This window comes from Tupaia chinensis, unplaced genomic scaffold (genome assembly GCF_000334495.1).
Source record: "Tupaia chinensis unplaced genomic scaffold, TupChi_1.0 Scaffold000359_1, whole genome shotgun sequence".
In the NCBI taxonomy this organism is placed as follows: domain Eukaryota; kingdom Metazoa; phylum Chordata; class Mammalia; order Scandentia; family Tupaiidae; genus Tupaia; species Tupaia belangeri.
The window spans coordinates 1,508,696-1,521,039 of NW_006159855.1; the positions used below are offsets into that span (position 1 = coordinate 1,508,696).

The 12,344-nt window shown below is 50.9% G+C and overlaps 1 protein-coding gene across 1 annotated transcript in view; it reads left to right on the forward strand.

Moving 5' to 3' along the window:
• Nucleotides 1-12,344, forward strand: part of ZNF710 (zinc finger protein 710) — a 93,970-nt gene extending 81,626 nt beyond the window's left edge. Inside the window, 3 exon segments of the mRNA XM_027773552.1 lie at nucleotides 2,745-2,936; nucleotides 3,679-3,853; nucleotides 9,849-12,344. Coding sequence (XP_027629353.1) covers nucleotides 2,745-2,936; nucleotides 3,679-3,853; nucleotides 9,849-10,018 — 537 coding nt within the window. The 3' untranslated portion in view covers nucleotides 10,019-12,344.

Genomic DNA, 12,344 nt, shown 5'->3' on the forward strand with positions numbered 1-12,344 from the left:
GCTGAGGGGCCAGCAGGTGGCATGGTGGTTAAGGTGCTGGACTCCCACATGGCTGACTATGTTTTGAGTCTCATACCTGGTGTGTGTGGCTTGCTTTCTCACTTTTCCTCTCTCTCTCACTCTTTCTTTGTCTCTCTCTGGTGATCATGCATACCCTGTGGCCAATTAAAAAAAACAATAATAATGATAAGTAAAATTAAGTAAATAGTTCTTTTTTAAAAAAATAGCTGAAAGCAGAAATCAAAGGCCACTAAAATTGAAAACACCCCTATCACCCCCTAAATACGTACAGTGGGCACATTATAGCTTATAAACTCCTTAATGGCAAGGCCCCCTGGTGGTAACACACATCTTGACACCAGGATGTGTCAAGAAGGTACACAAGACCCAGTCCTGTCTGCTAAGAGAAATGGACACAGGAACTGTTCAATTATAAAACGAAACTTTGTACCAAGCAAGCAGTTTGGACAGCAGCTGTGACCACAGACATGTCTGTCTAGTTGCACTTCTAGTAAATTACCTACTTAGCAAACAGCAGCTCCCCACTTCATCCTGACTTTCCTCCGGAGACAATAAATTGGATCCCTGGTGACAGGGCACCCTGTCCTGCTATGGGAACTGCCTCAGACACAAGAAAGCATGCTGACAGCCCACATCAAGGGGTTTGCCCCTGGCTTCTGTCTCTTGAGGCTGAGTGTCTCAAAGTCCGTTGAGAATAAGAATCTCTCCAGGCTGGGGACCCTCAGGTGAAACAGTGGTTAAGGTGCTAGATCCCATATGGCTGGCTGTGCAGTTCAAGTTCTGGATCTGGCAGCTTAAAAAAAAACATACACAGAGACAGCAGGGAGTATAGCGGTTAAGGCACTGGACTCCCACGTGAACAACCGTGGTTTGAGTCCCAGACCCAGAGGCTTGAAATGCATGCTAGGTACATGTGCGTGCATGCCTAAAATTCCAAAAGAAGAACAAAGGAGAAGGGATTGTGCTGTGGCCATCCCCCTTGGGGGGGTGATTTCTCACTTTATCTCTCTGTGTCTCTCCAGCAAGCATATGTGTTCTATAGCAAAAATCTCTCTTAAAAGAGAAACATGGGGTGCATGTGCAGCTCCCGTGGGGATGGTCATGCTGCAATCTCTTCATCTCTCCCTCCTTTTGGGATTTTGTACGTACAACTGGCATGTTTCTCAAGTTGCCAGGTTGGGGACTTGAACCATGCTACTAGCCATGTGGGATCCTGCCTCCCTAAACACAATGCTACAGGGTGGCCCCAGTATACCCACTGTTTACATGTCTTTTACATTGTTGTAGATATCATAAGGGATCTAGAGATGAATTAAAGTGTATGGAGGATGTGCATAGATTATTGCAGGTCCTACGCTGTTTTGTCTAAGAGACTTGGGTATCTGCAGATTTTTTGGCACCTGTGGAAGGTCTTGGAACAATCCCTCGTGGATACCAAGGGACACACGTCCTTGATCTAATGAGATGGTCCGCAGCCACCAGGGGAAGGCTGTGTCTTCTTGACCACAGGCCCTGGTGCCTAGCATGGAGCTGGTTGTAGTCTGATGAATGGTTACTGAATGAATGAATGAATGAATGAATGAATGAATGAATGAATGAATGAATGAATGAGTGAGTGAGTGACTTACCACAAATTTGCCTCAGCACACTGGCCTGGTACAAACCTAGGTACATACCCACTTTGATGGGCAGGAAACAGTACCACCCATTTCCGCCTGTCACTGGAAGACTTCCTGAAGTAAGCAGCTCTGCTCCAACATTCCACAAGTGTGTTTTTGGGCTTTTTTTTTTTTTTTTCACCAAATAATTATTTATTTAACTTTATTTATTTATTGTTAATTTGACCAGAAAGAGGTAAAGTGAGAAAGCAAACCACTAGGTCCAGGACTTGAACCATGGCCAGCCATGTGGGAATCCAACCCCTCAACCACTACGCCAGCCACCGCCCTCCCCCCATGTTTTTATTTTTTATTTATTTATTCTTTAGAGGTGTGTGTGTGTGTGTGTGTGTGTGTGTGTGCGCGCGCGCGCGCTGTAGGGCATGCACACTCACCAGACAGGCAGAGAGAGACACAGAGACATAAAGTGAGAAATTACCCCACAGGATGGCCATGCTACAATACTGTCTCCTCCATTCTCCCTGGGATTTTGAGCATGTACACTCATATACCCAGCATAAATTTTAAGCTGCCGGGTCCGGAACTTGAACTGCAGTCGACTACGTGGGAGTCCAGTGACATAACCATTATGCCATCTGCTGGTCCCCACCCAGTGGTTTTTTTATTTTGTTTGGGTTTTTTTGGAGAGGTTTTTTGCTATAGGGTGCGTGCGCTTGCCAGACAGATAGAGACAGAGAAACAGAAAGCAAGAAATCATCCCCCCTCCAGGGAGGATGGCCACGCCGCAATCCCTTCTCCTCCATTCTCCTCTCAGGATCTTGGGCACGCACGCACACGCGCCCAGCGTGAGTTTAAGCCACCAGGTCTGGGACGCGAACCGTGGTCGACTACGTGGGAGTCCAGCGACATAGCCATTACGCTAACTGCTGGTCCCATCCAGTGGTTTTAAACACAGGGTGCCTATTCAGAATACCCCAGAGAGACATTTCCCAGAGTTCTTCCAACATGATGCCATGTCCCTAATGCCTGCCCTCCCCCACCAAGGGTCACATTGAGGGGCTGTGCCAGTGGGTGGTCCTGACCCTCACCCCTACCCCCCTACAGGGTGTGAAGGAGTTCAAGTGCGAGGTGTGTGGCCGGGAGTTCACTCTACAGGCAAACATGAAGCGGCACATGCTGATCCACACCAGCGTCCGGCCCTACCAGTGCCACATCTGCTTCAAGACCTTCGTGCAGAAGCAGACTCTCAAGACCCACATGATTGTGCACTCGCCCGTGAAGCCATTCAAATGCAAGGTACCAGGCCTTGGGGTCCCAGGGTGGGCCCCTCAAGGGCAGCCTGGAGTTAGCATGGCTGTGGCAGCCAGCAAGGGGAGCCCCGACTGGGGGAAACTTGGCAAGGGCTTTTGGGGTTGGGGTCAGTAGGTAGGAGTTTAGATCTTAGAAGCTGGTGACATTGTGATTTTTTTAATAGAAGTGTTTGCTATAGGGCACGTGCAGTTGCCAGAGAGAAAGAAAAAGAGGGAAAGTGAGAAATCACCCCCAGGGCAGATGACCACACTGCAGTCTTCTCTCCTCCAGTCTCCTCTAAGGATTTTGGGAATACACGCACATATATCTGACATGATTTTCAAGCTGCTGGGTCTGGGACTTGAACTGTGCAGCCAGCCATGTGGGATTCAGTGCCTAAACCTCCATGCCACAGGCTGGCCCTTGGTGGTGTGATTTTTTGAGAGCTGGGAAGGGGATGAAGCTCAAGGTGCAACCTCAGAGAATGGGCCCAGGTCTGGGGGCCAGTGCAGGTGGAGACGTGAGCCCTGGGTTTCTGATCACTGCAGCTCAGAGAAGGTGGGGCAGAAACAGTGGCCCACAGGGGTGGCTTGTCTCTCTGTCTCTCTGCCTCTCTGGCCTCAGGGTCACAGAGAGAGTGCTATCCTGAGCAAATGGGGTCCTGGCCCTGCCATGGAGTTGGGAGCGGGCTGGAGGTCTGGGGAAGGCGGGCTCCCCACAGGCTAACGGCGATGCTTGGTGTGTCCAGGTGTGCGGAAAGTCCTTCAACCGCATGTACAACCTGCTGGGCCACATGCACCTGCACGCTGGCAGCAAGCCCTTCAAGTGCCCCTACTGCTCCAGCAAGTTCAACCTCAAGGGCAACCTGAGCCGGCACATGAAGGTCAAGCATGGCGTTATGGACATCGGCCTGGACAGCCAAGGTGGGTGGGCTGTACGCAATGGACAGAGCAGGACCGAAACCAGCGTGGCGCGTTCGGGAGCCCCCTGTCCAGTTAGGGGAGCGGGCAGGCTGGCCAAGGCTGAGACCTCGTCAGGGTGGGCTCAGGTTTGGAGAGGGGGGGACCCCGGAGGGCCATCGTGGAGATAATGATGGCGTATCTGTCTTCTTCAAAGGACTTAAATGGGCGCCCATAAACAATAACAATAAAAATAATAACTAACATGTATTGAGTGCTTAACTGTGTGCCAAGCCTTTATTAACCCATGTGATCCTCACAGTGCGGTTGGCTGTTATCTCCCATTTTCACAGATGCAGAAACTGAAGGGCAGAGACGTTGGGTAGCTCACATTAGATCACAACACATGGGTGGAGACAGAAGATACTTTATCTCGTTACCATGAGCTAACACTTAAAATAGTGAATGAGAACTAAAGTAGCAAAAGTTAGCAGGTAGAATGATAAGGGAGAGCCAGGGAGCTAACAATTCCAAGTGCACTATGGTAAGTCCTATGGACATGCAGAGGGGAGCTCTGAGCTCCCCAGCAACCAAGGCAAGAGTGTCATACAGTTAGTCACATTCTTCATTGTGCCTGTCAAAGAAAATGTAACTCATGTGGTCAGGAGAGATCCAAATGGTCCTGTCAGCAAGATCTGGGAGAACCTGGGGCCATTAAGTGTGGCTTGGTGCCAGACACTCACATGGCTGATCACTGCTCAAGTCCTAGACCCAGAGGCTTGAAAATCACACCAGGCACGTGTGTGTGCATGCCTGAAATCCCAGGAGAATGGAAGAGAAGGGATTGTCGTGCGGCCATCCTCTCTGGGGGTGAGGGTAGGGAGGTGGTGATTTCTCACTTTCCCTCTTCCTGTTTGCACCCCACAGCATAAACCTTTAAAAATTCTTTTTTAATAAATACAATTGTCTAGGGAACACAGTGCCCAGACTACAGTGGACTGGTTCTCAAACTGGTTATACCTGAGGTTTTTTTAACTGTTGATGCCTGAGTCTGGACCCCAAGGAGTCTAATGTAAGTGATCTGGCCTGCAGCTTGGGATCAGGATTTCTTTTTCTTCTTCTTCTTTTTTTTTTTTTTTCCAATGCCAAGTTGTGTATGTGTGCACCAGAGAAAACATGAGGGAGAAAGCATCCTGTCGTGGGGCCTGGTCGCCCTGCAATCTCCCCTTTGTCCTCTGTCCATGTTGTTGGTACCTTGGGCAAGCAGGGACACACAACTGCCATGTTTTCCAACTGCTGGGACAGAATTCAGACTGCAGTTGGCCATGTGGGATTTGGCTCTCTCTGCACAGTGCTTAACTACTGGCCCTGGGGTTAGGAATTTTTTTCATTGCCACAGGACCAGCAGGTAGCATGGTGGTTAAGGCGCTGGACACTTCCACATGGCCAAGCACAGTTTGAGTCCCAGACCTGGTGGCTTGCTTTCTCACTTTCCTTCTCTCTATGTGCCTGTCTTTCTCTGGTCAAATGAAAATAAAATTAAATACATAATTCTTTTTAAAAAAAAAGATTTTTTTTAATTGCCAGAGGGCACATGCACTTTCTATTAAAAGAGAGAGAGGCCGAAAACAGTCGGGGCACGGTCATGCTGCAATCCTTTCTCCTCCATTTCTCTATCCTGTCAGGCTTTGGGAGATACACATACTAGGTGTGTTTTTCAAGCCATGGGGTGGAGATTTGAGCCATAGTCAGCCATGTGGCAACCAGCTCCTTTTAAGCACTCTGGGTGACTCTATATGCAGTAGAGTTTGAGAACCGCTGCTCTGGTAGACCTGCCATGGACCTGACCCACCAGGAGGGACCAGAGTGGACCTTGCCCTTGTGGACATAACTAGAGCCATCAAAAGTCTGTCCCTACTCACCTTGTTTCCAGGGCTGGTTAAGGAGCAAGTCTTTTTCTACTCATACGTGAGGCCAGTCACTGGGGGTGCTTAGGACCTGTGCTTTCTTCCTGGCCACAGCAGATGATCGAGGATGAAGCAGCAATTGACATGGGAGTGCTGGGGCTCTAATCGCTCCACTTCTCACATACAACCTTGTCTGAGAAGGCCAGGGTTGTGCAGGAGGAAGGTGGCATTCATTCTGTGGGGTCATCGGAAAAGTCACAGTGCATTTTTGCATAGAAAAATACGTTGTGTGGGCCCAGCAGGTGGCATGGTGGTTAAGGCACTAGACACTCCCACAAGGCCAACTGTGGTTTGAGTCCTGGACCTGCTGACTTGCTTTCTCACTTTCCCTCTCTTTGTGTATCTCTCTCTGGCCAAATTAAAATAAATAAATGAATCAATTAAATTTAAAAATTCTTAAAAAAAAAAAAAAAGAAAAATACATCATGACTTTTCTGACAACCCAATATACAAACCGTTTAGTAAACTATGGGCTATAATGTGGAGAAATGAATTAATGTTGTTGTAAAATATGCTAGGCTGGGACCAGCAGATTGCATGGTGGTTAAGGTGCTAGATTCCCACATGGCCAACCACAGTTCGAGTCTCGGACTCAGTGGCTTGAAATTCATGCTAGGCACATGTGCATGTGTGCCCCAAATCCAGAGAAGACACTGGAGGAAAACAGATTGCAACATGACTATCCTCCCAGCGAGTGATTTCTCACTTTCCCACTCTGTCTCTCTCTCTTTTAGGTAAGTGCACATACCCCATAGCAAAACCTTTTTTAAAAAATTAAATAAATAAAATTGTCTGAGGAAAAAATTCTACAGACTTGGGCCAAGAGGACAGGACCAGTAGACAACAAAGGTACACGGTTATTGGGCCAGCTGGTGGTGTGGTGGTTAAGGTGGCTGGATCCTATGTGGCCGTGTGGTTTGAGTCCCAGATCTAGTGGCTTGAAAGGCATGTCAGACATATGTGCATGCCCAAAATCCCAAAAGGAGGGAAAAATGGAGGAGAAGGAATTGCAGCATGACCATCCCCCATAGAGGGTGTTTCTTCTCTCCCTCCTTCCCCCCTCTCTCTCTCAGAAGCACATACACCATCTAGCAATTTTTTTTTAAATTTTAAAATTATTATATATTAACTTAAAAAAGAGAAAAGTTCGTTCCCCACTTCGGAAGCACATACACCATCTAGCAATTTTTTTTTTAATTTTAAAATTATTATATATTAAAAAAGAGAAAAGTTCGTTCCCCACTTCACCCCCAAAAAGACTTAATAACCAAAATGCGGACAGTGTACAGAGATCCAGAGGTGGAAATTTTCCCAGGGTGCTCATTTTGATAACCAGCTGTCTATAATAAGGTGTGGCCCTAGGATGTGAGGAAGAAACAGCCTCGCATCTGTGAGATTTGGGATAGGTGGCCTTGTTTTTATAAAGTCAGGAAGATGTCGGGTGACTTAGGCATAAAAACAAACACCCATTCAGACTGGCCTAAACAATAAGGAGGGACCAGCAGTTAGCATAATGGCTTTGTTGCTGGACTCCCTTGTGGTTGACCGCGGTTCGAGTCTCAGACCCGGTGGCTTAAACTGACACCGGGCGCATGCACGTGCGTGCTCAAGCTCCCAAGAGGAGAATGGAGGAGAAGGGATCGTGGCTTTCTGTCTCTCTGTCTCTCTGGTGAGCGCATGCACCCTATAGCAAAAACCTCTAAAAAAAATAAATAAATAAGGAAATAGATTAAGGAAAGATAAAATCCAGCCATTGTCAGGGTTGGCTAAATCAGCTCCCCAACAATGACATCAGGGTTAGGCTCCCTCTGTCCATCCATAACCTTAACTGTGATTTTTCTCATGGTCACAGGATGGCTGCCAGTGGGCATCAGGGTAGCATGCTTCCTTACACATTCATATCTGGTGGAAGAGCAAGAGCCTGTTCCCCTGGGTTCTTTGGAACCAATGAGAACATTCTAGGAACTTACTTACTGGCCTTTCCTTGTACTCACTGGCCAAATTGGATCACGCACCTACTTCTGAACCACTCCTTGGATCAGTGATTCTCCACCAGAAGTGGTCTGTCCCCCGGGGACATTTGGCTATGTCTGGAGACATTTTCTGTCTTCACAACTGGGGTGGTGCCCTGACATCCAGTGGGCGAGGTCAGTAAACATCCTGCAGTACACAGGATGGCCCCGCAAAGAACGAGGGACCCCAGTGGTCATTGTGCCAAAGCTGAAACACCGTGTCTAAAACTTATTAGCGCTCTCCCCTGGGCTGGGGCCTGCTTCCTCCAAACACACTTCTCCTCCCTGGACAAGGGCAGAATGCACCTTGCGGCCAGCCAGCCTCCCGGGGCCCAGGATCATGCCTGAGGCCTGCTCTGTAGAGTTGTTATTCTGGTCTTTGTCTTTTCTTTCTTTCTTTTTAAATTTGCTGCAGGACACATGTACTCACCAGAGAGAAAGAGAGAGAGAAAGTGAGAAAGCACTTCCCTGGGGAGATGGCCATGCTGCAGTCCATCTACTCTGTTCTTGGATTCTGATGGACGCACATACACCAGGTGTATTTTTCAAGCGTCCGGGCCCAGACTCAAACCACAGTCAGCTATGAGGGATCTAGCGCTTTAACCACCATGCCACCTGGCTGTCTCCTTCTCTTTCTTTTTATTTTTTATTTTTTTCTTGGAGAGGTTTTTGCTATAGGGCACGTGTGCTCGCCAGAAAGACAGAGACAGGGAGACAGAAAGCGAGAAATCACTCCCCAGGGGGGATGGCCACGCCGCAATCCCTTCTCCTCCATTCTCCTCTCGGGATCTTGGGCACGCACGCACATGTGCCCAGCATGAATTTAAGCCACCAGGTCCGGGACTCGAACCATGGTCGACTACATGGGAGTCCAGCAACATAGACATTACACTAAATGTTCCCCCCCCCCCTTTTAAAGAGAGGTTTTGCTATAGGGTGTTTGCACTCACCAGAGACAGAAAGTGAGAAATGATCCCCCAGGGAGGATGGCCACACCACAGTCAATTTTGTGGGAGTCCAGCAACATAACCATTATGCCATCTGCTGGTCCCATTCCTATAGCTTTTCTTATAACAGTAAGATTTTTAGAGTAAGACTTTGACTTGATGACATTACAAGAAGACTCCTAGAGTTTGTGCCTCATATTTGTTTGTTCACTTGCCCTGCGTGTTCATCCTTGGAGATGCAGGCCCCAAGGATACCACTGAGTAAACTGGTTGAATGCCGTTGGGAGGCCAGTTGAATCGGCTTCCTCCAGCAACTTAAGACAGCACAGTGGTTCCAAACAACAGCACTTGCTGAGTGTGACCTTGGGCAAGCTGACTAACCTCTCTGAACCTCAGCCTTTTCACCTGCTCAAGGGGGTTGCTGTGAGCGCTGGATGAGATGAGGTAGGTGAAGTGCCTGGCATGCAGCAGGTGCTAAATACATGCTATCATTGGACAGCAAACTCCCATGTGGCAAGGGGAACCACTGAGAGATATGGCAGAGATTGGATACCAGGCTTAGTGACGTAGGAGGGCAATGGAGGCTTGACCCAAAGGAGACTTCAAGGCCAGGTCCTTGCTGTGAGCACCCACCCCCACGCAGCTTCAGGGCCAACGTCAGGAGGCCCATGTGCAAAGCCACACGAGCCTGGGGCCTCCTAGGGTGAGAAGGCTGAGAGAAACCTGACAGTCCTCTGGAAGCAATGACTACAGTCCTTTCCTTAGAAGAGTCACTAAGGGGCCAACAGGTAGCATAGTGCTTAAGGTCCTGGACTCCCATGTGGCCAGCCATGGTTCGAGTCCCAGACCTGGTGGCTTGAAACTCATACCAGGCTTGTGTGTGCGTGCCCAAAATCCCAAGAGGAGAATGGAAGAGAAGGGGATTGCAGTGTGGCCATCCCTCCCTCCCAGGGGGTGATTTCTCGCTTTCTGTCTGTCTCTCCGATGAGTGATGAGCGGATGCACCCTAGAGGAAAAAAATCTCTCTTAAAAACAAGTCACCCGTTCCTGCCACAAGGCGGCATACAGGCCTAACTGTGCCGCTCTCTTGCAGACCCCATGATGGAGCTGACAGGCACCGACCCCTCTGAGCTTGACGGCCAGCAGGAGATGGAGGACTTCGAAGAGAATGCCTACGCCTACGCAGGCGTGGATAGCAGCGCCGAGGCCAGCGTCCTCACCGAGCAGGCCATGAAAGAGATGGCCTACTACAACGTGCTATAGCGCCAGCTGGGCCCCCAGAGTGGGCGCGGAGGGCGTGGGCGTGGGGGCGAGACCCCCGTGCTGCGGGCCGCACCTCCCGCAGCTGAGAAATGAGCTACTGCCCCACTGTCCTGCGCCCTCCCTCCCGAGTCATTTGCACCACTAGGGACCATTAAACCAAATGGAGACTGCGACCAGCCTCAGCCGCGAGCCAGAGGCCTGGCTGGGATGCGGGCGGGTGAAGGACAGCATGGGAGGCCAGGCCTGGGTCTCCTTGGCCTGCCAGTGTGGGCGGGTGTGAGAGTGCTGATGGTGCCCTTTGGGGACAGGTCACCAGGGCACAGGCTTTCAGGTCTCTCCAGGCCACTCCAGGCCCAGTTCTTCAGGGTTCTTAACACTGGAGGAAGGGATTGTTTGAGCCAGGCCCTGCTTGTCTTCTGACCAGCTCCTGCCTCTAGGGATGTCTGAGCTCCTGAGCTGTCAGCAATGCCCACCCCATCCCACCCAGGCCCAGGAGCTCCCTGCCCCACCCTGTGGCCAGCCAGCCAAGGGGGACCCTCTGCCTTCTACCTCCTGGTGCCTCCCACGTACCCCTCGAGCCAGGCATACATGTGGTCCCTGGCCCTGGCTGCAGAAAGGCGGGAGGCCTAGCCCCCAGCCCATCCTCTCCAGCCACCCCCGCAGAAGGCCCTGTCCTGTGGCCACGTGGGAAGTGAGCATCCTTGAAGTTGACTTTGAACAGATGTCATCCAGCCCTGCCCTGAGCTGGGCACCGCACACACCAACCAGGACAGATGATGGAGGCCCCCTGAGCGAGGGGCAGGGCAGGGCAGGGTGAGGGCACTGCTGGGGACCAAGAGGGGTTGTCCTCAGGGGAGCCCACAGATCACCTCTGTGGGGGAGGGAGGGACTCAGATAGTTTCCTATTAACAAGTTTCCATTTTGAGGATGGGGACAGCCAAGAGTCAGCAGGCCCCCAGCAAAGAGCAACATTACTGAAAAAGGAAAATGAAGACCATAGAGGAAAAACATTTTCTGAGCAAATGGGGGTATTACGAAGGTAATTTATTATTTTTCTTTCTTTCCAACTCTGTGTCGCCTATTATTATCTTTTTGGATGAGATGCGTTTTCTTTTTCCAAATGTAAGCTTTCTCGTGTGCTGTGCGTGCTTCGTGCCTCCCCACCCTAGAGCAGCCCGGCCGGGCAGGACTCCGCGCACCAGAGACAGGTGCTCTGTCCCTGGAGGTGCAGCCACTGGCAGGAGCCGTGGCAGGCTGGGGCGGGAGGCAGAGAGGGGGCACCCCCACCCCAGCCTGGCTGCTCTGCTGGTGACTCGCTCCAACAGGGCTGCTGACTACTAAGCTAGCAGCTCACTCCCGGCTCGCCTGCTGTCCCCTCTGTCCCCATGCCAGCTCCTGCCCCTGGAACCGAAGACTGCAGTCCCTGGGCAGTGACATAGCACATTCAGGAACTCTAGGGCACCCGGACTCCTGCCCACTTGCCTCCTGTGGCCTCAGTGGGTTGGGGCAGGACGAGCAGGGCCGTCCCCAAAGGCACAGGTGAAGCCACCAGCTTCAGCCCAGACACCAGGAGGGGGAAACAGCCGGGTGAGGAGAACCGATTGGAAATGCAGCTACCCCCAAGGCTGTATCCTCAAGTGAAGGACCAAGCCTTCAGGCCTCAGGGTACTGTGATCAGGATTGAGGGGTGGACAAGGTGGCCCCGTGTGGCTCCCCAGACCCCGAGGCCCCGCTGGCCTCCTAGGTGCCCGCCATGATGACCCTCAGGTGGCAGTGACCCGTCACTGTACAAGACATTTTCTCCTGCTGAGCAGAAGGCATCATCCCCTGCAAACTACCTCTTCCCACAACGTCTTTCTCCCCTGGTACCAAAAAGAACCCTGTACCTCCTCCTCTTCCTCCTCTCTCCTGCCAGTGCAGTGGCCTTGGAAACCGAAGGGGGAAGGTCCAGCCCCCAGGGTGGGGGCTCCCCTTTCCCCCAGCCCCGCCATCAGCACTGGCCCCCGCGAGGTTCGATACTTGAACGCCCCCTGCCCTGTGCCTTGGACCTGGGCAACGCTAAGAGGAGGAACGGCACAACTCAGTCCGCGCTGGGGGTGGTCTTGGCAAGGCCCCTGTCCTCACCCCTCCCCGACCCTCGAATGAGGCGTGCAGCCTCTCGGGTGACTTGGAAACTCCTGGACGAATTCCATTCTAACTTATTTTGACGTGTATACAAACCAACTGTTTAGAGATTCCACTTGTGCAGAGCCCTACTGTGTTTTTATGTTCCTGTTTAAAAGAAAAGTTTACTTAGCAATAATTATAAATAAATGAATATTCTTTA